Source organism: Thalia democratica, chromosome 3, assembly GCF_965202585.1.
Source record: "Thalia democratica chromosome 3, ktThaDemo2.hap1.1, whole genome shotgun sequence".
Taxonomy (NCBI): Eukaryota; Metazoa; Chordata; class Thaliacea; order Salpida; family Salpidae; genus Thalia; species Thalia democratica.
Window position 1 is genome coordinate 49,872,806 of NC_139167.1, and position 22,410 is coordinate 49,895,215.

Below are 22,410 nucleotides of genomic sequence, written 5' to 3' on the forward strand. Positions count from 1 at the left end.
TGAAACAATTAGTTTGCTCTATAGATTAAAAATATTATGTCTAACATTTAATCAGTAAGTTGTAAAATTCTATTTTAAACCAGCTTTATTACACTAATACGAACTTGTAGGAGTTACTCTAACTCGGCCAAAGCGTCTATAAAGAATAAGAGTTTACATTAGACTAGAAATGTAATTTGACATATATAAAACTTAATAATTAAAAATAATCTTTCTTGCTTACCTCTGTTTATGGAAATTTAAATAGTTATTTATAATCAAATGAAATAAAGTGAACCATTATTTTTATGGTAATAACTTAAAACCTCTACTGCACTACACAAAACTTTTTGTGATAAAATCTTTGATGAAACCAAACTAATTTCAAACTTGAACATCAACTATAGAAAATGTAAAGGTTAAAAAATACACCGTATAAAAACAATTAATTTTAAACTTCTTTCATACACTTATTCTACTTATACATAAAGTGATAAGAAGTTGCCACAAAATATTTTAGTTGCGTTTGTGCATTTTTCATTAGCGAAACTATATTTAAAATACACAAAACTTTTTTTTTTAATTCTTAAAAGTTATTTTGACAATACAACCAAATAAAAAACTAATTTTGATTACTTGTAAGCTTGTTTATTAAAAGTTCAAATGCGCAAACATTATTAATACCTGAATATTAAATTTTTTTACGAGTCATCTTCCATACATAAATAAATTGAACCAAATGGAAAACTATGAAAGGTTTTATATATCTTTAATTTATTAAACACATTAAATAAACCCTTCGTGCTTTTTGTTCAAAAACTAGTACTAAGTTGTAACACTAGCTCGCTTAAAAATATCAATAAAACGGAAATAACAATAATCTCTTTGGATATAAAGATCGGTATTACTTAGTCTCATTTCTAAAATAAACATATATTACGTATAAGTGTAAAAAAATTAAAACTTATTTACGAAACAAATAAAGGATAAACGTTAAATTAATGGCTTAATTCCTAGAAATAAGATTGTCGCAAATAAAAGTGTTAAAATAAAACAAAAAAAAAAATAAAACATGAATTCTATTAAATATAAACAAAATATTCGAACATTGAGGTTAAAACGGCAAGAATAGAAAGTAAAGTTTATCTGACTAAGAAATATCTAAATGTTCAAAATCTTCTTTATAATCTTCATTTTTTGTAATTTCAATTTTGTATGAGACTTCCTTCGAGCTTGTTCTAAAGAGTAAAAAAAATAAACGTTCTGAAAATTTTAAACTTTTAAATTTTAATAAAGTAGTATTATACTGACAATTTAAAATAGAACTGACATAAAAGTTTTCAGTAGTATTTAGTCTAACAGCATTTCAATATTTAGTTTTATAGAGAACAAAATATTTTTTGTATGTTTCATTACCGTATAATTTTTTGATTAAACACAAAATCTTATTAAAATAGTTAAACTTTTTTATCAACTACAAAAGTTTAATATTTTAAGTTTTTTGTACTGTTTCTTCGTTTTAAATTTGAAAATTCTAAGAATAATTGAAAAATCCTTAAAATTTATATAAAGAATCTAATCTATAGTATATCAAAACTACAATTTTTAATTCACATGATTAGCTTTAAAATTAGTTGAAAAAAAATACAAACTATTGAAACTGACTTGTCAAAGCTGTTATCCAACACTAATGTGTAATATCCTATTTTATCTGGAACGTAATGGATGATATCGACTCCTTTCATTTTCCTAGCGCAACAAACCACATCCAAATCACTTTCCTGTCATTTTTTCATAAATGTAAAACACTGCCCTGTTTTCTATAAAAATTTCAAACTGACCTCATTTTGGGAATAAGCGAGAGAAATGTATATCTCTCCTCGCACCTGCACCTTCCAAGCCACGTCAATGTGCGCCTGTTCAACCAGCAACGGGATGTGCAGAGTCTCTCCCTTCTTAACTGTTACTGCTTCTTCATTTTTCCTCGCACTGGTAGTTTGTTTGAAATTTATTTTAGCCTAGTTTTTTTAGACTAGAAAATTTAAGGCTTGAGTTATTTGCAGAGTAAAAGATTATAAAGTTCAAAAAATTGAAAAAAAATATTTTTGAGAACCATGATTAAAATAACAAGTAGTACTTCCTCTATAAATATTTTTAAAAGTTTTTATTAACGCTCTTAAAGTAAATTTTTAGCTTAAACATGCTTTTATAAAAAAATAAAACAAAACTACTTTGATTTAGTAGATGTTGGTACTAAATTTGAAACGAAATTTGACATCATATTGTAACTTCCATTTAATAGATCTGAAAATATTATTTAGTAAAAAAATATTTTAATAATTTAATAAAAAGACTTTGTATCAAAAATTGTGCTTAGTAATACAAGGAGAGTAATATACGCTGAATATAAATAAGTTATTTTTGATTCTCTCTAAAATTGGTAGGTCTTGAGATTAAGTTACATAGTTAAGTTTAAACTATAACATTATTGTTCGTTTAACTAAAAATTTTTGATTCATCAAAAGTATTGAGTTACTGTGTAAATTTTTTACCATAATGAAGCTATCAAGGTATAAACGAAAAATAATTACCCATTGATGTGTAGGAATTGTTTTCTACTTTTTCATTGTTGGAATCTTCAGTTTTAGAGTTTTCTAGATGGTATTTGTCTTCATAAAGCTTGCTTTTGTCGCTACAAAAGTTATTATCAATTTTGATAGTTACAAAGTATTTTTTCACAGATAACGAAACATTTTAAAGTCAGATGACTTACTGTAAGAGTTGTTGAGTTTTTTCAACAAGTTGTTTAATGTCATTTTCGTTGCTTTTTATTTTTTCTTCAAAGCAAGTGAACAATAAACTAATCGATTTTTCTAGTTTTGAACTATTTTCATCTTTTTCAAACTTTGTGTAAATTTTATTATTTTGGTTATTAAATTATGTTTCTAAAATGATATTTATTTAAAATAATAACACATAATAATTTAGTATAACGACTAAGCACTTTTTTTTAGTTTTCTGCCTTCAATAAAAAAAAGAAGTTAAAGCAATTAAAAATTGATTGATATAAATTTGTAATATATTTCACCGTTTATTCATTGCAAATACCTTTAACTCATGATATTTTTCGTCAACAACTGCATTTACTTTATACATTTCGTCTTCCAGTAATTCCAAACGTTGTTTGAAATCAATATTGTCTTTTATTTTTTCTTGAAAACATCCTACAATAACAAATAAAAACATTAACAATTATAAAACTGTTTTAATACGAAATACATAAAACAGCAACTACTCTGCGTTTTGTTCATTTCGGATAATACCAGGCAAAACCTGCCTGGAAGTTCCGCTACTAGCTCTTTTTCATCCTGTACATTATCAAAACATTAGTTGGTTAAGTCTAAAATCAGTTCAAAAGATGAAAAACAAACCATTAGTTTCGACAATTCAGGCAATCGATCCTTGTCATTATCAGCCGACAAGTTTAAATGATCTCTGTTAAAAAAAAAACGGCTGATAGATATAAAAAGCTAAAATACTTGTTTTATCAAGTAGACTATTCAAAAACTATTGATTAAACCATGACTGAAAAATTATATTGATTTGATAAATAATATTTGATTTCTTAACTTAATAATTTTAAATTTTCATAATTTAGATTTGTCAGATATTAAACACTTACCTAAAATTTTCAAAGAAAGTCTGCAGAAGCTGATGAACTGCAATAATAATATTATTTTGATCTTCATTTTCCTTTAGAAGTTGTACGATCTGAAAAAATATTTTCATTTGAATTTAAACTTTCTACAAAAACTTTAATGTTAATATGAGTTTTATGAGCAGTTTTTATATGGTAACTAATTGCATGAAGAATTTAACTAATTTTAACATTATAAAGTTTAAAATTTGTAAACATTATCATTAAAAAGCTTATAAACCTGAAAATATCTGTCTTAACAATTTTTTTAAATTAAAAAATTTAAAATGTTATGACAAAAGTAAATAAGAAAATGTTTTTTTTTTCGTTTTTTTGTTAAATTTTTATATAAAAACTTTTTTTAATTTGGTACGACATATTTTTCTAAATGTTACAAAGAAAATTTTCTAAAAGTTTGATTTATTTATCTCGAAAAACATAAGAAGAGATATATATTTAGTCATTTCTATTTATTCGCCGTTTTAGTTTTCTCCTCTCATAAGGAACATATTTTACTCTCCGACTTTAACCGATATATCTCAAAAATTATTTTGAATATTATAAAGCTATAAAAGCAACTTGTAGCTTAGATAAAAATCTAAAAAATAAGATCAAATTGTGAAAAAAGTGATGTACCCCTCCCCCTATGGAAACAAAAGACAAACTTTAAATATTTTTTTTCTCAGTTTAATTTTCAACTAATCTAATTTATCTGCACAGAAGAATATAACATATATGCCATTGCTGTTATTATGTAAGAAAGAAACTATATGTTAACATAACTTATTTTTTAGTAAAAAAAAGTTAACTAAGATTTTAGCAGTACTTTTTTACCAGATAGTCAGGGTTGCCACAGATCAAGCTTGAAAAATTTCCTAACTTTTTACTAAAATTTTCCTGACTTTTCTAAATCAAACTCTTAATTTAAACTGATTGTAAAATACATAATCAAACACTTGAAACTATACAAAGCTTTCAATCTTATTTTTATACAGGTTAAAACAACAGTTTTTTTGCTGAATTCAATCATCTAACTTCCATTACATCACTTGAACCACCTGTGTGTGATTGATTTATTTGCAATAAACAGCTCTATTATGAAAACAATTGTATTTATTAACTTATAAACACGACTTGTCTGAAAATAGAAACAATATTTTAGCATTTCTTAACATAAAAGTAACTAAATAAACGTAAATACATATAATGAGCTTTTGAAATTAAAACTTTAATACAGTAATGAACTTTTACAACTAAAACCTTAAAACAATTAAGAACTTAATCAAACACAGTTTTTTTTTACTATATGTAATAAAATTTATTTCTACGTTTCTTTGTTAGCACTTCAACTTCTTCATCTAATGAAGATATAGTTTCCTTCATCTGGTCTGCATCCCGCTTAAATATTCTTGACAGTTATCACCATTTGCCTCATTTTACTTAAATCGTTCTCATCTGCTGCCCCTACACTTATCAAAGAGAATATTTTCTCTAAATCTAGCCACAGTTTGTTGGCTTCATTTCTTTTCTTTTTTGCACTCATTTTATTAATTTTAACCAGATGAAGGCATTGTAAAAAAAGTAAGTTAGTAAATTTCTAGGAAATTTTAAAAATTTTAGTCTGATATCAAAGGATTTTTAACTAACACTTTACCATTTCAAGGCTTTGGAAAATTAGGAATTTTTTAAATTTGAACTAACAAAATCTGACATTATTTCAAATTTTGTCAAATTTCCTGACTTTTGTCAGTTTTTTTTTCTGACTTTTCCTGAATTTCTTGACCTTGTGGCAACCCTAGTATAGTAATTAAAAAATAAATAAACTTAGATTAAATATTAAAAATAATTTTCACATGCTACAACTTATAAAAAACTTAAACGTACTCTTAAACTTTTGTCATATTTTTTGAACATGAACTAATACTGAACTAAAAGTATAAACAAATTTAACTTGTTTTAACGTGTTTAGTTAACATTTACATTTAAAAAAGCAACTGTTTAGCTTGGATATTTTGCTTTAAAATTTTTGATATCACACAACTGCACACAAAAATAATTTTATAAGAATGTTCACACTAATTGCTTAAAACAAATTTTATTTACCAAACTTCCAATAGAAAAGTTCTGTTTTGAAGTAAAAAAAGTTGGTTAAAACTTTGTTAAATATTAACAAAAATACCAAATCAAACTTTTGTTTGTCTGATAGGTTGATTAAGATTTATTTTGAAATCCTTAAGAATAGCTTTTTAACGTTACTAAAATACACTTCTTACAAATAAATTAAACAAAATTAATCAAAACTTATAAATGAAAAGTCAACCTAATTACCTTTAATTGAGCTTCCTCAACTGCTTTCTGTTTCGATTGCAGCAACTCCTCAGTCTTTATAACCTTATCTCTTGTCTCGGATGTTTCTAGTTCGGACTTAGCCACTTTATCTGTGTACTTTTCCACGATATCCTTGGAAAACTGCATCTCATCTTTGAGGTTGTTGATCATGACTTCAGCTTCTCTCAACTCGGTCGTTAGTTTTGTATTACAGGCTCGGTCTAATTCTAACTGGTCCTGGAATTGGTTTTATTTGTTTATATGCGGCTTATAAAACTAATGTTATGATTAACTTCACAATTAAGTAAAACTAAATGAACATATGTAAGATAAAGTTTACTTTTCAATCTTTCAGCAAATTTAACACAGTGGGTAGTATCATAAAAATGTGTGTAGGCAAAAACTACAAGTTAAAAAACAGAAATTACTTAAAACTTCAACTTTTATATTATAAATAGGGTTAGAAACTTTTTCAAACATTACTTAAGATCCATTACAATAATACAAGACAAAAAAAACAAGCAAAACCTGTTTTTCTTAATCAATCCCTACTTTTTTTAAACAAAGAAATTACTAATATTTATTTAATTTTAAGTTTTCACTGTTAAATCTTAAACGTTGAATTATTTATTTAATAAAATTAAAAACTAATCACTAACTTTTGCGCACACTACCCATTATGTCACTTTAATGCTTTTACAAAAGTAGCTAAAACATTCAAACTTTTAAAGTATCATTAAAAATACTTAAAATAATAAATCAATAGTTATTAATTAATTATTAACCCTTAAAGTTTTAATTTCTTCCTCTTTTTCCAAGATAGTAGCATTATCTACAGTGGAATCTCTGTGTATAAAATATTACTTTAAATTACGAAAAACTGACAAAAAGTTTAAATTATCTAACAATTGTATTAAGTCAAAATCAGATATAAAACTTTTATTTTTTTTCAGATGATAATAAAGTTTATACATTAAAAAAAATTAAATTTTTAGCTAGCTTTAGATGCAAACAAAAATATCTACTACTTGAATAACTTGGAAATTTTAGACATATAACTTCAAAACGAACCGCTTAATTCAACAAGTCCACATTTTATTTTGCCTGTTTGACTAGCTAAAAAATAAAATGTGGACTTGTTGAGTTAAGAATAAAAACTAATTTCTAATGCCTGTTTATTTACTAAGAAATCAAGGATAGAGTTTTAAAACTAATCTAAAAACGGCTACTTTTAATACTTTTTAAACATATCTACTTGAATAATAATTTGACTTGCAAGGATTGTAATGAAACGAATCTGCAGGCTTAAAAATTGATAATACTCCTAATGAAAAACAAAAAATTTGTAAATAATGAAAAACTTTTAATCTTTCAAATATATTAGTAAAAAAGCGAATATGAAAACCAAACATTCAGCAAAAACTGCTATTTTCTTTTAAGTAAAATTTGCTTAGTAGTACTTATAATGTGACATATTGTTATTCAAAACTTCTCAGTAAATGAATTATTAATTGCAAAAGCAAAATGAAACTCGGAAATAATACTTGCAAGATTTGCTTTCTAAAAGTATACTTAGAAACGCGCAATTCAAGAAACCACTAGTTTAGGTAAACAAACTCAAGGGCAATTATTTTAAACTCAAATAAATTTTATGTTTAAAAAGCTAAAGTTTTATTGGCAAACAATTACAAGCTTAACTAACCAAATAAAATATTCACTACATAAAACTGTTTTAGCTGCATATAATAAATATTATCAATTTTACTACACAATATTAATACTTCTTAGGAAAAACAGCTTTTACACAAGCAATAATTGTAATAATTTGTTGTACTCATAATGAAACAAAATGTAAGATGAACCTCATAGTTTTATGTTTTTATTATTATTTAACTGGCTATTGAGTAAAATTAAATTGGATAAAATTTGCTATTCAGCTACATTTTCAAATAAGAAATCGATCAATTTGTCAAACAATACGACTATGATGTTTGTCGTTATATTTTAACTTTAATTTTAGTAAAATAATCATTCATTTACTTTTCTGTATTTTTCACAGAAAAAAATATTAACTAAATGCTACTTTCCAAGGTTGTTTTCCATTTATTTAAATAGTTAAAATCATAACAAGAATTAATTTAAAAGTTGATACAAAAAGTTATCGAAAATACATTGTTTGGGTCATAAAAGTTTATTATCACAATATGAACTTAAACTACAATAAGAAACATTACAAACAGTTAAAATCGACTAAACAGGCAAGAAAGCAATTTTTAGCGAAACATCTCGTACTAATGTTCACTTTAATTAAACTTTAAATTTTATCGGCTCCAATTAATACTTCTAATTATTTGTAAACGTATCATGAGCTTATTTGGATTTAATTTTTAATTAATAAAAGACAGTTGACTAAAGAAGTATTTATTTTGTGAATAAAATTGAAAGAATCAGCAAAAAAAAAACAAAAAAATCACAGTAAAAATAATGGAAATAAATTATTTAATAAATTACAAACGTATGTTTTTTTTTCTATTTCTAATAACCAAATTAAAAAGCAAATCACAAAGTAAAAACTACGCAAATTAAACATGTGCAAGAGTTAGCGATCCTTATAAATCATTTAAAACACCACTCATATCTAATTCTATTGTCTAGCAGGCTTTCTATATAAATTCACCAATCAATACAGCAATCTACCTTTTATCGAGTTGCTCGATTCTGCATTCTGCAGCTCTCAGCTGTTCGTGAGCGGCACTCAAATCCGCGATCATCTCGCCTCGCTGAAGCTCCAAACTGTCGTTTTGCTGTTTCGTCACCGAGACCTCCTCCTCCAGATCGGATATTTTTTGGGCGAAAACGTTTTTCTGCACTTCCAATTGCAACTGCCGTCAAACAAGTTTTTGTTTAATTCAAAATGAACTTCTAAAAGTTAAGTATGTAAGTTACTGGTTATGAATATTGCAAAAGTTTATTTTTTAATTTCGTTTAGCACTCAACAGAATAAAAGTGCTAAGGCCTAATATTAGTATAGCATGTATTTTAGTTAAGTATCAAATTTTTTGAATGTCTATTAACAAAAGTTATTTAATAAAGATTCAAATGTAAATAGTCTCTTTAAAGCTTAAAATTTGGATTAAGTAAAACTGTACTGATTTAAAGTTATGTTTAAGACAGGTTTATCAGAATGTAAAAAACTAAGATTATATGAAGTTAACTAAAAACTGATTTAAAAAGTAAAACATTACAAAAACCGACAATAATAAGAACACTAAAATTATTTCATTTATATACTTTTAAGTTATAAACATCTCGTTGTTTACAAATTTTCGGCTCACAAATTCTAATGAACAATGGTTCTAGAACTGAGAAGTGGTAGACCAAAAAAATTGCAAACCACGAGATATTTATAACTTTAAATTAAATAAATAATGTGTTTTTAGTGTTGTCGGTTTTTGTAATGAATTTCTTTTTTTAGTTTATTTAACTCAGTTTTTATTAATTTTTATACAATCTTAAATGTCTTTTTTCGATTTATTCTTTCTTAAACATAAAATTAATCAGTATAGAATTACTTAATGAAAACTTAATGCTTTACACAGACTATTTACACTTGAATCTTTATGATGTAACTATTATTACAAAATAATCAAAGATAGATGTATACTTTACTAAAGTGTACATAAGTGTAGTATAAACTTTAAACTACTTTAAACTAAATAGTGTAGTATAAAATTAAAGTTTTTACTACACTTATGTACACTTTACTTTTTATCAATTTTATTTTATTGAGTGCTAAACGAAAATGCTAAGTAATCTTTCTGAACTTTCAAAGTGAGTAAGTTATATATAATATTTTGATAAAAATCAGTACCACATAAAAAACTTTTCAAATGGTTAAAAATAAATAATGTTCTACTACTTTAAGTAATTAAAACTGTATACCAACCAATAATATACAAATTAAAAATGTTAGCTTTTATAAAAATACTCACTTACGTAAAAGTAAAACAAAATGATATTCTAAAACATAATTTTTAAAAGACTATGCTGTTAAACTTTTTTTGATTAAAGATGTATTAAACATTAAGTTTTTAAAGCAGTAAATAAATGCATAAATCACTTAAATTTTAATAAAAAATGAATATTTATTAGAAAGTTAGAGTAATAATTTAAAGTTAAATTAAAATAAACAATGTGCTGCTTTAAAGCGAAATCGACCACAAAAATGTGCTGCTTTTTAGCGAATTGTTGTATCTATGACATCATTTTGGCATAAATAGATAGTTTGTTCTTGTAAAACTTATAAGTTGTACAATAAGAACTAAGATAATGAGCGGTTTAAAGACTAACAAAATTTCAATAATTCCTTTTTTAGATTTTAATTAGGTATTTTAAAGTAATTTGGTAAAAACTTAATATAATATGTACTAATTATTTTTAAAACATACAATACATTAATAAAACATAATGAACAAAACAGGTAAATAGAAATTTAGAAAATTTAAAAAAGCTGTTAACTTTTAAACTTATTTTAGAACTTTTTTAACTATTTTATGTTAAAATCACCTTGTAATCATGTATTGAAGTTTCATACAGATCAAGCTGCTGTTTCATATTTACAATTTCCATTTCATTGTTGGCTGCTTGATTTAATTCGCTTACTACTGAGAATAAAAATTATTTGTTCTTTCTAATTTTTTGTTTTAATGATAATAAAAACAAATATATTTTTTTATTTTCCGAAACTAAAGAAATTACCTTGACCAGAACTACCATTATTACTGCTTTGATGAAGGTGTATTTTCTCTATCTCACGAAGATTGTCTATCGTATCGATGATGAGATTGACCTAAAGTTTTAAATTATCTATTTTTAAAGAAAATTTTTATACCCTTAATAATTTTGATACTTTTATTTTAGTGTGTATGACTTAGATACGAGAAAAATATTAAACGATTAATATATTAAGAAATAAATCTAACAATTGAATTATTACTAAACAATATTACAAAACAGGTACTAAAATTTAGTCAATTTTTTTAATAAAGCAATTTTTTGACAAGTTCTACACTTTGAGCACTATATACTAGTGTTATTCCCACAATTAAATAAGACAATACTACAAGAAAACATATTTGAATAATGACACATATTTTATAGTTTTCATAAACCTTTGTCGAAAAGTAAACTACAAACTTTTTAAATTTCCAGGTGATTACAATTATTTTTTTATTTTAGTTTTTCTTTAAAATTCAACAATCTGGCATAATAGAACCTATTTACTTTTTTATTTATTATTTTTTAACTGATATTTTAAACTGAAATACCGACAAAAATAAAACATACCACTTAACTTTTCTTTTAGTATGATCATAGAGTTTTTATTCGAATAAAATATTATGAAGAAAATAAACCTGGTTATCAGAAGTTAACTCTGCCATTTCCTCCTCCAGCCCCAGCGCCTCAACTATTTTCATAACGACCAAGTCGTCATCATCCCTCTGTGACGTCATAATGTCATCGTCAACGTCACCGTTCTCTATTGCAACACGCAGATTTTCTAGGTGCTCGTTCAGCTCCGGCTTGGTCTGTATGAGCCGTTCCAAGCACTTGGCGTACTGCTGACATCTCAGCAGCTGCTCCGACGGTAGGTCGTCAGTTCCGACGTTGTTGTTGTGACGCAACAAGGCGTGTCGCTCGTCGTTCGCCAGATCGTCGCTGCTCGACGTGAAATTCGAGGTTATGTTTTCCATTCTGCAGTCAAGATCAGTTTTGTCGATTTTATTTAGGTATTGTTTGATAACATTTTTCGTAATTTTACAACTGTTTTTAATTAAACATTAAAAAAAAAGAACAATTTCTTATGGTACTTATATATAAAGCAAAAATAAAAATACGGATTACAAATTTTAATAAGGCAAAACTTATTTTTAAGGATCTCCATTCATTTGTTTTTATTGTTTTTACTGGTAACTATAGCTACAGTTCTTCTCAATTAAAAACTTTTATGTATTACAAATAATCAAAAAAAAAACTCTAAATCCTATGAAAAACTCCTACTTGAAAATCTAGGATTCCTATGAAAACATTCAAAAAATTCTAATTGCAACTTAAATAACTTTCAAGTAGGATTATCACTTCTGTAAGTTTAAGTTATTAAAAAGTTTTTACGTTTATGTTTTAAAATCATACTTCTGTGAAACAAGTTGTTCCAAGTTATATTTATCTTCCTGGAGTCTAGAATTTTTTTCTTCTAGATCCTTGTTATTTTGTTCCACTGTTTGTAATTTCCTGGATAAACCTTCATCACGCGTCTGTTTCAGCAATTAATTGATTTCATAAATTTTTGTGCACACATTTTATAAATCCACCAAGATAATACAACTAAATAAATCTTTGTTCTATGTAATTTTTAAGGAAATAATTAAAATGATACTAAACTGGATGTTGCCAGAATATTTAATTGAATATCAGTTTTTTGTATACTCTAACAAAAATTATTTTGCTTTTACAATGTTTATAATTGGATGATTTAAGATATTAAAAATAGCGAATGTTAAAAGATAGAAAGTGTTTAATTTCATACTAGCGCCCTATATATTAACAAGTAAAGTAATTTTTAAAGCCCCGCATATAAAAACTCAGTAAGAAAATCAGTAAAAGCTTAGAAAAACATAAAAAAATTATCTTTATCTGCAAACTTTAAGGTCGATTGATGAATAGTTTTATATTTTTATTTAGTTGAAGCCAACTTGATTTTATTTGTTTTCTTTTTTTATTAAAAATATAGTTTGCTCTTACATCAATTCGAACCTAATAAATTGGTTGAGATAATTAAAGGTTTTAATTCGTTTCACTTCTTAACTTGAATATATAAAAACCTATAGATAAAAAACATAATGATTTTTCTCAATTCTAATTTGATAAAATAATTAATTTTCTTTTAATGAAAAATATACTTGAAATTCTTCAGACATGTGGGATAAGGCGTCGTGCAAGTGGCGGTTTTTGCTTTCAAGATCCGATATGACCTTGGCGAGAATTTCCTCCTTCTCAATAACACCATGCAAATCATCCTCCTTGTCAAGGATCTCCTTTTCGAGTTGGGAGTTAACTTTTCGTAAGTTGTGAATGGTCCTCTACGCGAAATTATAAATTTTAAAAAACTTGAATTTATATAATTTTCAGTCATGGCTAAAATTTAAATTTAAAATATTGTATTCGTTAACAAGCAAAATTTACTAACATTTGTTATTGTAAGAATAGAAAAAGTCAAAATCAATATGTTTAGCACATTTCAATTTTACTGAAATTAAAAGATAAAAACAAAGCATATGAGAAACGAACGTTGTGTTCCTTGATAGTCTTGTCGCTCTGCTCAAGTTCAAGTATCAATTCCTCCATTCTCTGGTCGACTTCAACCGATGGAGCTGACGGTGGTCCGCCACTGCTACCTGTTTGAATATTTTCAACTTGCTTAATTATTATTATTGATTTATTAATATTTAACTATGCTAAACAACAAGTCCTTAAGTGTACATTTACAATACTTTCAATATTGTAAACAAACCATTACACTTTAACAAAATATTTTTAACAACTTTTACAAACGTAAAACTTTTAAAAACTTCTTTAAAAGCAGTATCATACTAAATTGTATAAATTAATTTAAACAAATAAATCTATTTTAAACTACATCTAAGCCAAATATAAATTTTATTTTCTGCTATCACCTTAAATTAGTGAGTATGTGATATTTCAATTTTGTAATGTAAAACTATTAGTAAAAGACAAGCATAATTATTCTAAACTTTTTTGAAGCTTCTAGTTTTGTACAAAATTTTAATGTCTAGCAAATGAGAAAAAGTTGTTAACAACAAGAAAAATTTTATTCTAAAACTTATAGAGCACTTTTTTTTTATGTTGAAAACAAAATGTAAGCTAATATATAACTACCTTAAAAATAAAGTACACATTAATTAATAAGAAAGTTTGATTAGTTGTTAAATCAAATAAATGAAACGCGTAAATTATAAAGAAATTAATGAGTACAAAAACTCATTACTATAACTCAGGATTTTTTTTTCTATTGTAAAATTTACTATTCTTAATTATTACAAATCATAAAAATAAAAAGAAATAAAACCGCGAAAAAACGAGGTACTTTTCAAAATAACTGTAACACAAAACATATTTCTAACATTTTATATCATAAAATAAATAACAGCTAGTAATTACGTTTAAAATATTTTAACTTTCTAGTTCTAGCATAAAGAAAAAAATTATAAGTCAATATCATACAATTAATAATCACAAAACATTTCATGTGTATAATTCCATTATGTTATGTAGAAGTAAAGTATTGAAAGTCTTAAATACTTTCAAGCCTATATTTAAAAAACAAAAATAAATTGACGTCATAAATTACTCAAATATTGCCACTGCAAATTGCTCAAACTAAATTGAGGTTAGTATGAGTAAACTAAACTAAAAAATAATTCAAGTACAAATTAAGGCTACATTTAACTGCTAAACTGATTGCCCTTTTCAAACTTACCAATGTTACCCGAGTCTTCACACCATCTATCAACATCTGACATTTTGTTTGTATATCTTCCTATATTGGACAATAAAAATGTTGAAACTTAAAAAGATCTCAATTAAATTCAACGCTTTTGCACTAAACACCAAAAATTCCAGTGTTTTTAAGATGCTTTTAATAAAATATTTTTGAATGCAGTTTTTGGTGTGTTTGTATAACTTTTCTTGAAGATTTTCAAGTTACTTTCATAGTTTTATCTCATTTAAAAAAATGTTATCCAATATTTAAAAAAACAATACCTGTAGCAGTGAAACCATGATTCAATCTGGAGTCCATTATGACTGAGGGAGGAGGAAGACTTGACAGGCCTATTTGTGATTGCACCGCCCAATGTTCTGAACCAACTAACACTCGTTTGCTATAAAAAAAAAATTATAAATTTAAAGTATTCTTCTTAGAAAACTAGCATTATAGGAATAAAATTAAAAACTTTTTTAAAACTTTATGTTTTTAAATTTTGCATAACTTTACAAAAAATAAAACAAAAAAGTACAGTATCTATTGAAATACAAAAATTAATTTGTTTTGTTTTCATTCAATGTTAACTTAGAGATACTAATTATTGATTAAATTATCTAAATTTAAAATTATACAGTGCTTTTTAAAATAATGTATAACAAGAACATTAGCAAAACTTTACTTAACTTATTCTCCATTACTTAGTTAAAATATTTTTGTGTTGTGACATAACTAATTATTTCTTCAATATTACAAAAACCTTGCAAAAGTCGGCCAACCAGAATCAAGATCGTAGCCTTTTGAGTTGAGATCGAAATACACAGTGTTGAGATCATACAAACTCTGAATGAGCTCTGTTGCGTGGTTAGGGTTAGAAAGGACACTGTCTGGTTTCAAGTATGATTGGCCTTGCAAGAGGCAATTTTGTAAGCTATCGGCTAGTGTTTGATGAACGAGGCAGTACCTTATGAAAGCTCTCCCCCTTCCCTTTGAGGACCTTACCTGATTTAAGATAGATAATTTTTATACAAAATAATCACTTAAAGCTATGCTAAATAAAAAACTAACTGCCACTAAGCTAACAAAAAATCATACAGTGGCTACAAGCTAAAGTTTAAGTTTTTGTTGTCTTTAAAACTATAGCCTGATTAGCTTATTTCAAAAAAAACTAATTCTATCATCTAAAAATAAAACGTATCTTTTAAATTAGTTGAGCTTAACAAACAGAAACACATTTTGACAAATTTATAAACAATTTTATCATTTTGAACATTTTTGAAATCATTACTTTTTGTTCCTGTTTTAGAAAAATAAAAATAAAATTTACAGCATTTTTAAACTATAAAACATTAGACAAAATAAAAATAGGACAAAACAAAATATAAATTATTCTAAAAAAATGTATATTTTTAAAGCTTAATTCTTAATTTTTAAATAATATAGTTAAGTATGCTAATCTTTAAAAAGTATATACATTTTAAAACTTTAAATATGTCAGTTTAATATAAAGTGAGTATTACTTTTGAAAAAATATAATCCTTGTCCTAATAATTATTGATAATAGTTTTCAAATATTATAAATTTTGTTCACTTCAATAAAACAACAGTGTTATTAAACTTCGAGAAAAAAAAAGTACTTTATAGAAAATTCCGAACACTTAAAAACTAAATTAGACGATTACTTTAACATCCATGATTGTTTAGTAGTAAAATATTTTAAAAATCACTAATTACTTAAATCTAAAATAAATCATATTTGAAGATTCTTTCAAAATTAAGTAACATTGTTCACCTCTTTATTCGCTTGAACAAACTTTAATGAGTCATTCAAACCATTCTTTTTTCTTAGGCAAGAGTATATCCAATGCCAGTATGTTCTTTTTTGTCCAAGCAAAGACTTTTCTTTAACTCCTAAAGTGAGAACTAACTCTAATTTGGCACATAACCTATATAAATTCAATTTTTTTTAATAATTTATAGCTGAAACAGTAAAGGAAGTATAACAACACAGAAGTGTACAAAGTAAATTCAACAAAAGGTTTTTTTCATATTTTTAATATATTTGAACATAAAAAAAGTAGGAACAAAATTAATTAAACTAAAAATAACTTTTGCGTACATAAAAAATTCAAATGTAGCTAAAATGTTTCTTATAAAGCTAACTTAATGCTTTGTTTAAAAAACTAATACAGATAACAGTTAAGTATTAAAATTGTTTTAAATGAGATTAGATTAAAACTCATATGAAAGCATACATTCCACATAAACTGGAAATAGCATTATCCTTTTTTTAAATAAGTTTTTGTTTAACAAAGTCAAACTTTAATACAAACAAATAACTTAATTTTCTTATTAGTTTGCAAGATTAAACACTTGGAATGTAATAAGATCTTTACTTAATGTAATAAATATTTTAAACTAAATAAAAATTTTAAATAATTAAATTCTATTTTAAATATTTTATTCAGTAAACAAAATGTAGTGTTAAATCTATTAACTTTTGGGAAATATTTAATAAGCTGTTTATATTATATCAAAGCAAAGGTTATCATAGTTTTATAGGTTTTTATATAGTTTTTAAGGAGGATTATTAAGTAAGTCCTCCAATAACAACTAATATTGAGACTAGCTAGTAAAAGCTGAAGTGTTATGTTTAAGGAAAAGTAGTATATGCCAAATATTTAATAACAAAAACTTTTAAAAAAATAGTGTATCTTGAACTAAAATGAATTAACTTTTAATACCATTTGTATACTATTTTTTAATGCATATTTTTTCTCAAATAACCAATTTTTATTTTAACTTTTTGGGTTTGTAAAAAATTCAAACTTATCCAAATTTATTGTTTATGGCCTCAGTACTTTATTACTCATTTATTTATTCTATTTTAGAGGTTTTTTGTGTATAACTGAATTCAAATTAATAAAATCACTGAGGTGAACAAAATTAAACTTAATCTATTGTATATACAGTGCTTATTCACTTATCCGGACTTCACTTATCCGGACGCTCACTTATCCAGACAGTTTCGGTCAGAAGAAAATTCAAATAATTTTCAATAGTAAACACAAAAATGGATTCAAAAAGTTAGGCAACTTATTAAATTCCATGAGTTTTCTGCTGAAAAAGGTGGAAAAATTATAAAACAAACGTTTATATCTAATTTAAAACATTCAATAAAAACTAGTTTGTTAGAGGAGTATTAGTTTCCGTTAAATTGACTTTAAACTTATTCAAAGTTTCCTGTTTTCTTTCTATCTGTTTTTTATGTAAAAATATATTATTTAAAGAGATAGGTTTACATTATTTTTTGTTTTTAAAGATAAATTTAATTTATATTTTCTTCTAAACAAAATTAATATTTTTTAAAATTAATAGTTAGGGCAGGTGGAATTAAAAGTGATGAATTTTACTTGCTTGACCCATAAAAAATGTATAAAGTTGCAGAGGGTTAGTAAGTCTGATGTTTTTCTACCATAGAAAAAATAAATTAATTAACCTTATGTTTAGCTTTTACCATTTATCATTTTATCATATATTACTACAATTACTATGTATTTGTTTTTACCATAACACTTTTATTATGCATTGCGTTATATGCAGCAGATTTGTTATTATATGAAAAAAAAATTTTTTTGTAGTTATCTGGATTTTTAGTTATCCGGACATGTTTACAGAAAAATCTTGCCCAACGTGTCCGAATAAGTGAATAAGCACTGTACTATTATATTGTTTTTTGAACAATAAAAAAACGCTCAAAAAGTTTAATCTAAGGACCTGGTGTACAAAAAAAATATTTTGGTTATCAAGTGAGTTGTACACCACATGCTTTTACAATTTCTTACAAGCTAAAATAGTAATTTTTTTAATCTGAACTTTTAAACCTAAAGAAATAAAAAAAATCAATAAAATAAAAGAATAGAAAGGAACATTAAACAAAAACTAACTAAGTTATTTATTTACTGAAAAATAGTGTTATTCATAATGTACTCAAAAACTTGTCTAACAAAACAAAAATTAAAGTACACTCAAAGCCTAAAACTTTAAAGAATAAAAAAAGAAGTAGAGAACATGTTTAGAATTAAAAAAAAATTAACTTAACTTATAAAACTAGATAAACAATACTTATAGCAGACATGAAAATACTTGAAAAATAGGTCACAACTTTTCTAAAGAAGATAAAATTGTGACAAGCTGAAATACTTTTTTTGAAATTCGTTGAATTTTATCAATATTTTGTGCTTAAATTTTAACTTTTATTTTTTCTAGTTAATTGTAATACTTAAGAAGTTTATACTTGAATAAATAAATAAAATATATTATACAACACTTATAACTTTTTTAAGTGAGTTTAACCATAAACTCAACTTAACTTTTATAAATTTCAATATAAAAATAAGTACTGTAACATTTACACACTATGCACTTAATGGAAAAAAAAACAATAACAACGAATAGTAGAAACAAAAAAAACTTTCTTCTATTTTTTTTTTTTTTTGAATACTTTTGTAAGCCCTAAAATTTAACTACTATAAAGAAGCAAATAATATTTGTAAACACAAAAAAAAATCTTTTTAGATTTCTTCAGAAAATTAGATTAATCTATTACAAGTTATATACACTTTTAAAAACAGTGAAACTCTTAAATGGTTTCATTTTATTAACATTTAAAACAAACAGAAGAAAAAACCTAATAACTTTTATTTAGGTAATAATTAAAATACATATGAATGATATTACTTCTGTGCACAAAAACTAGTATTATAAATTTAAGCTAATCGTGTTCTTTATAAATATAAATTCAAAAAAAAGAAGTAATTGGTATAAAAACTGCTGTAGTTACAAAAATCAGTGTACTAACCTGTGTAAACAATTATTGTCATCTGTTATAGGCTCTTTCACATTTTCATAAAACTGAACAAGACTTCTGATGACATCTATTTAATAAAAAAATTATTAAAATTGTTTGAAGAGTATTACAATTAAAAAGAGTTAACAATTTTTTTAAAAATTTAGTTCATAAAATTATAAAAAGTAAAACAAATTTAACTACTTTGTTTTATAAACTTTGATAATAAAGCATTAATTAACTTTGAAGCTTATCTTAACTACTTTTCTTCAAACAAAAACAAATGTTAAATAACTTTATAAAACTTTGCTAAGGTATACAAAAGTCTAAATGTTAAATATAGTTTGTTTATTGTATCTCTACTTTTTTGTAATATGTATTTAAAAGTAAATAAATCAATAAGCACTATTTTTACAAAAGTAACCACTTTTACTTTAATGAGAAATTTGCATGTATGCAATTTTTTTATGTATTTTCTTCTGCACAAAAAATTTTGAATAATATTATTTAGAATTGGAACGCCTAAAAGTTGAAGTTATGTTAATTTTCATGCCAATCTGACACATAACCAGTTTTAAGTATAGTTATTGCAAAACTAAAAATATAAAATATTTTTCTTATAAAAATTAACTGAAAGCTTCTTGCTTTATACCAAACAAATATTAGTTAAATGGAATATAAACTATAAACAAGTTCAGTGCATATCATATAATATTTAACACATTAGCTAATTCTTATATTTAAACATATTTAAGTCACCTTACCTTTGATATCTCTAATTATTTTCGGGAGCTGCTCTATTGGATTCATTCAACCAGAATAAAAACAAGGGTTTAAAATACTAATAAATAATGTATGTAACCTGTTTGTAAGGTAGTATGAATTTTACTTACTAGAAATGCTTATAGTTTTAATTACAAGTTTACATAAAAAAGCAACACATTGAAAAAAATACAACAAGAATGATTGTGAACACTTAACAATTGTACTAGTTGTCATATATTACAAATCTTGTAAATTATCATTAATCATAACAAATAAATTTAACAAATAAATAAAATTAACATTATGATTTTTTTTTTCTTAAAATGTTATCTTGATTTCTATTTTATCTATGTTACATTAGTATTTTTCTTTTTGTTGTAAAATTCTAAACAATATATTTATCTTCTTGGAAAATAATCTTGTCAAACTAAGACAGAATAAATAAATATAGTTTGCTTAAATATTTTTCAAGTTATAATTTTAGTTAAAGCAATACAAAAATACTATACTTAACGCATAGAAAAGTCCACTTTTACAGGAGGGTTCACTTTTACACAAAGACGTTTTTGCATGACAATAAAAAAAGTTATTAATAAATAAATATTGACAAAGGCTAAGGGATAGGAGTTAGTGATAGTAAAAAAAAAAATTAATAAAAGAATGGAAAAAAAAATTATAAAATAACAATAAATAAATATTATAAACTAGAGTAAGGGTTAGGGGTAACACAATTGTAAAAAAAATAAGAAGAAAAAAAAGTTTGCCCAAGGATAAGAAGGGTTATTAGTGATAAAAAAATATACTAGTAATGAAAAATAAATAAAATAAAAAATTTAATCACTTCAAAAGTGTCTTTGTGCAAAAGTGTCCCTTAATGCATTTTTTACACCTACCCATCTTAAGTATATTTATACTTTTAAAAACTTAATTTTGTTCCTTAACGTTCATTTTTTTACAATTAGTTTCTAATATAATGATCATTAAATTGTTGAAAATATTAGAGACATGTGGTAAAATTAAGCCATTATATTGGATTTTTACAAAAATTAAGTGTAAAAATGTAGGCACATGCATTTAAACTTTGTTTACTATTTGAGGGCAGCTGTAAACAATGGGCATTTAGCATTATTTTCAAAGTGCTTTTAGAAAAATGACAACTTCAGCTTTGTCTTTAGCGAAATACATAATAAAAAGTTTTCTGTTACGGGCTAAGGCAGCTAAGTAAGGCAATTGTTTTAGTAAGGGTGGGCAACGTTCGGCCTAAGGACCAGATTAGGCGGGCCAAGCATAAACTTTTGCCCACGCTTATTTTAAATTTTTAATTACTTATGAAAACAGATAAAATTTTGCTTTGTTGTGACGAAAATTTTGTCAGTTTGGTTTTCAGTGTAAGTAATAAGTAGTCACACAACTATATATTATTTAGTAATTAGAAAAAATTGTATCAAGATGTTTTATTTTAAATAAGACATTTTTAAGTACAGCCGACCTAGGTTGCAAGATTTTGAACATGACGAAAGTATGTTGGCTTAGATTAATTTTTTAACATAGGATTTCAAGCGTCTTATCTCGAATTCATGAAATTTCATTTATAACAGATTTGCTTCGAAAAAAGGTTTAGAAAAAAAAAATTCAATAAAATTAAAATTAATTTATTATGGCGAGGCAAGTATGCCGCCACGCTGACTATATAATTTACCAAAAGAGTTTTAGAAGTTTATTAAGAAAAGACATTAAATTGTGTCCGTGGTGTATGATTCGATAACCAAAAGGTTTTTTTGTACACCAGGTCCTCGGACTAAACTTTTTGAGCTCTTTTTCTTTCGTGGTTTAATAAAGGTAGTTTAAGTTACTTTAATGAATAAAAAGTAATTATCAAAACTAACTATCAAAATAAAGCTGTTGTTGAAGTTGACACACATATTCAAAAAAATATGTCTACATTAATAAAAATTTGCATTATCACACTTTTTAGATTATTTATTGAAAACTTGTCGAATTAAAATGTTCAAATTATTTCTATTTGAAAATAGGAGGCCCAGTAAAATTAGGAGCTGTATGAAAATTTCAATAAAATAAAAAACAAATAAAAGTTTTAAGAATAAGTTTGATAGTGCTCATGATAAAACGCTTTGAAAAACTTGTACTACAAAGTAAACAACCAACATGAAAAATATAATTTATAACATGTTCTTTTTAACAATTTTTTTGGATACTGAAATTTTCATCTAA

The 22,410-nt window shown here is 24.8% G+C and overlaps 1 protein-coding gene across 4 annotated transcripts; it reads right to left on the reverse strand.

Annotated features, from left to right (window-relative positions):
* Nucleotides 1-786: 786 nt before the first annotated feature.
* LOC145831380 (uncharacterized) lies at nt 787-20,277 on the reverse strand. Of its 4 annotated transcripts, none has more exons than XM_082938624.1 (25): nt 20,178-20,277; nt 19,426-19,501; nt 16,357-16,510; nt 15,325-15,566; nt 14,846-14,964; nt 14,562-14,621; nt 13,352-13,458; nt 12,964-13,143; nt 12,197-12,318; nt 11,419-11,758; nt 10,763-10,853; nt 10,571-10,665; nt 8,702-8,886; nt 6,790-6,850; nt 6,005-6,241; nt 3,662-3,750; nt 3,411-3,474; nt 3,275-3,347; nt 3,088-3,203; nt 2,753-2,883; nt 2,571-2,671; nt 2,211-2,283; nt 1,821-1,968; nt 1,645-1,760; nt 787-1,217 (listed from the first exon to the last, which is right to left on the reverse strand). In XM_082938624.1, the coding sequence occupies exons 1-25, from the start codon at nt 20,221-20,223 to the stop codon at nt 1,130-1,132; spliced, it is 3,114 nt and encodes a 1,037-aa protein (XP_082794750.1). In that variant the 5' UTR covers nt 20,224-20,277; the 3' UTR covers nt 787-1,129. The 4 variants fall into 4 exon arrangements, with proteins under 4 accessions (XP_082794750.1, XP_082794751.1, XP_082794749.1 ...); XM_082938625.1 differs by having other exon boundaries at nt 3,127-3,203; nt 10,571-10,668; XM_082938623.1 differs by having other exon boundaries at nt 10,571-10,668.
* Between the last annotated feature and the right edge of the window lie 2,133 nt (nt 20,278-22,410).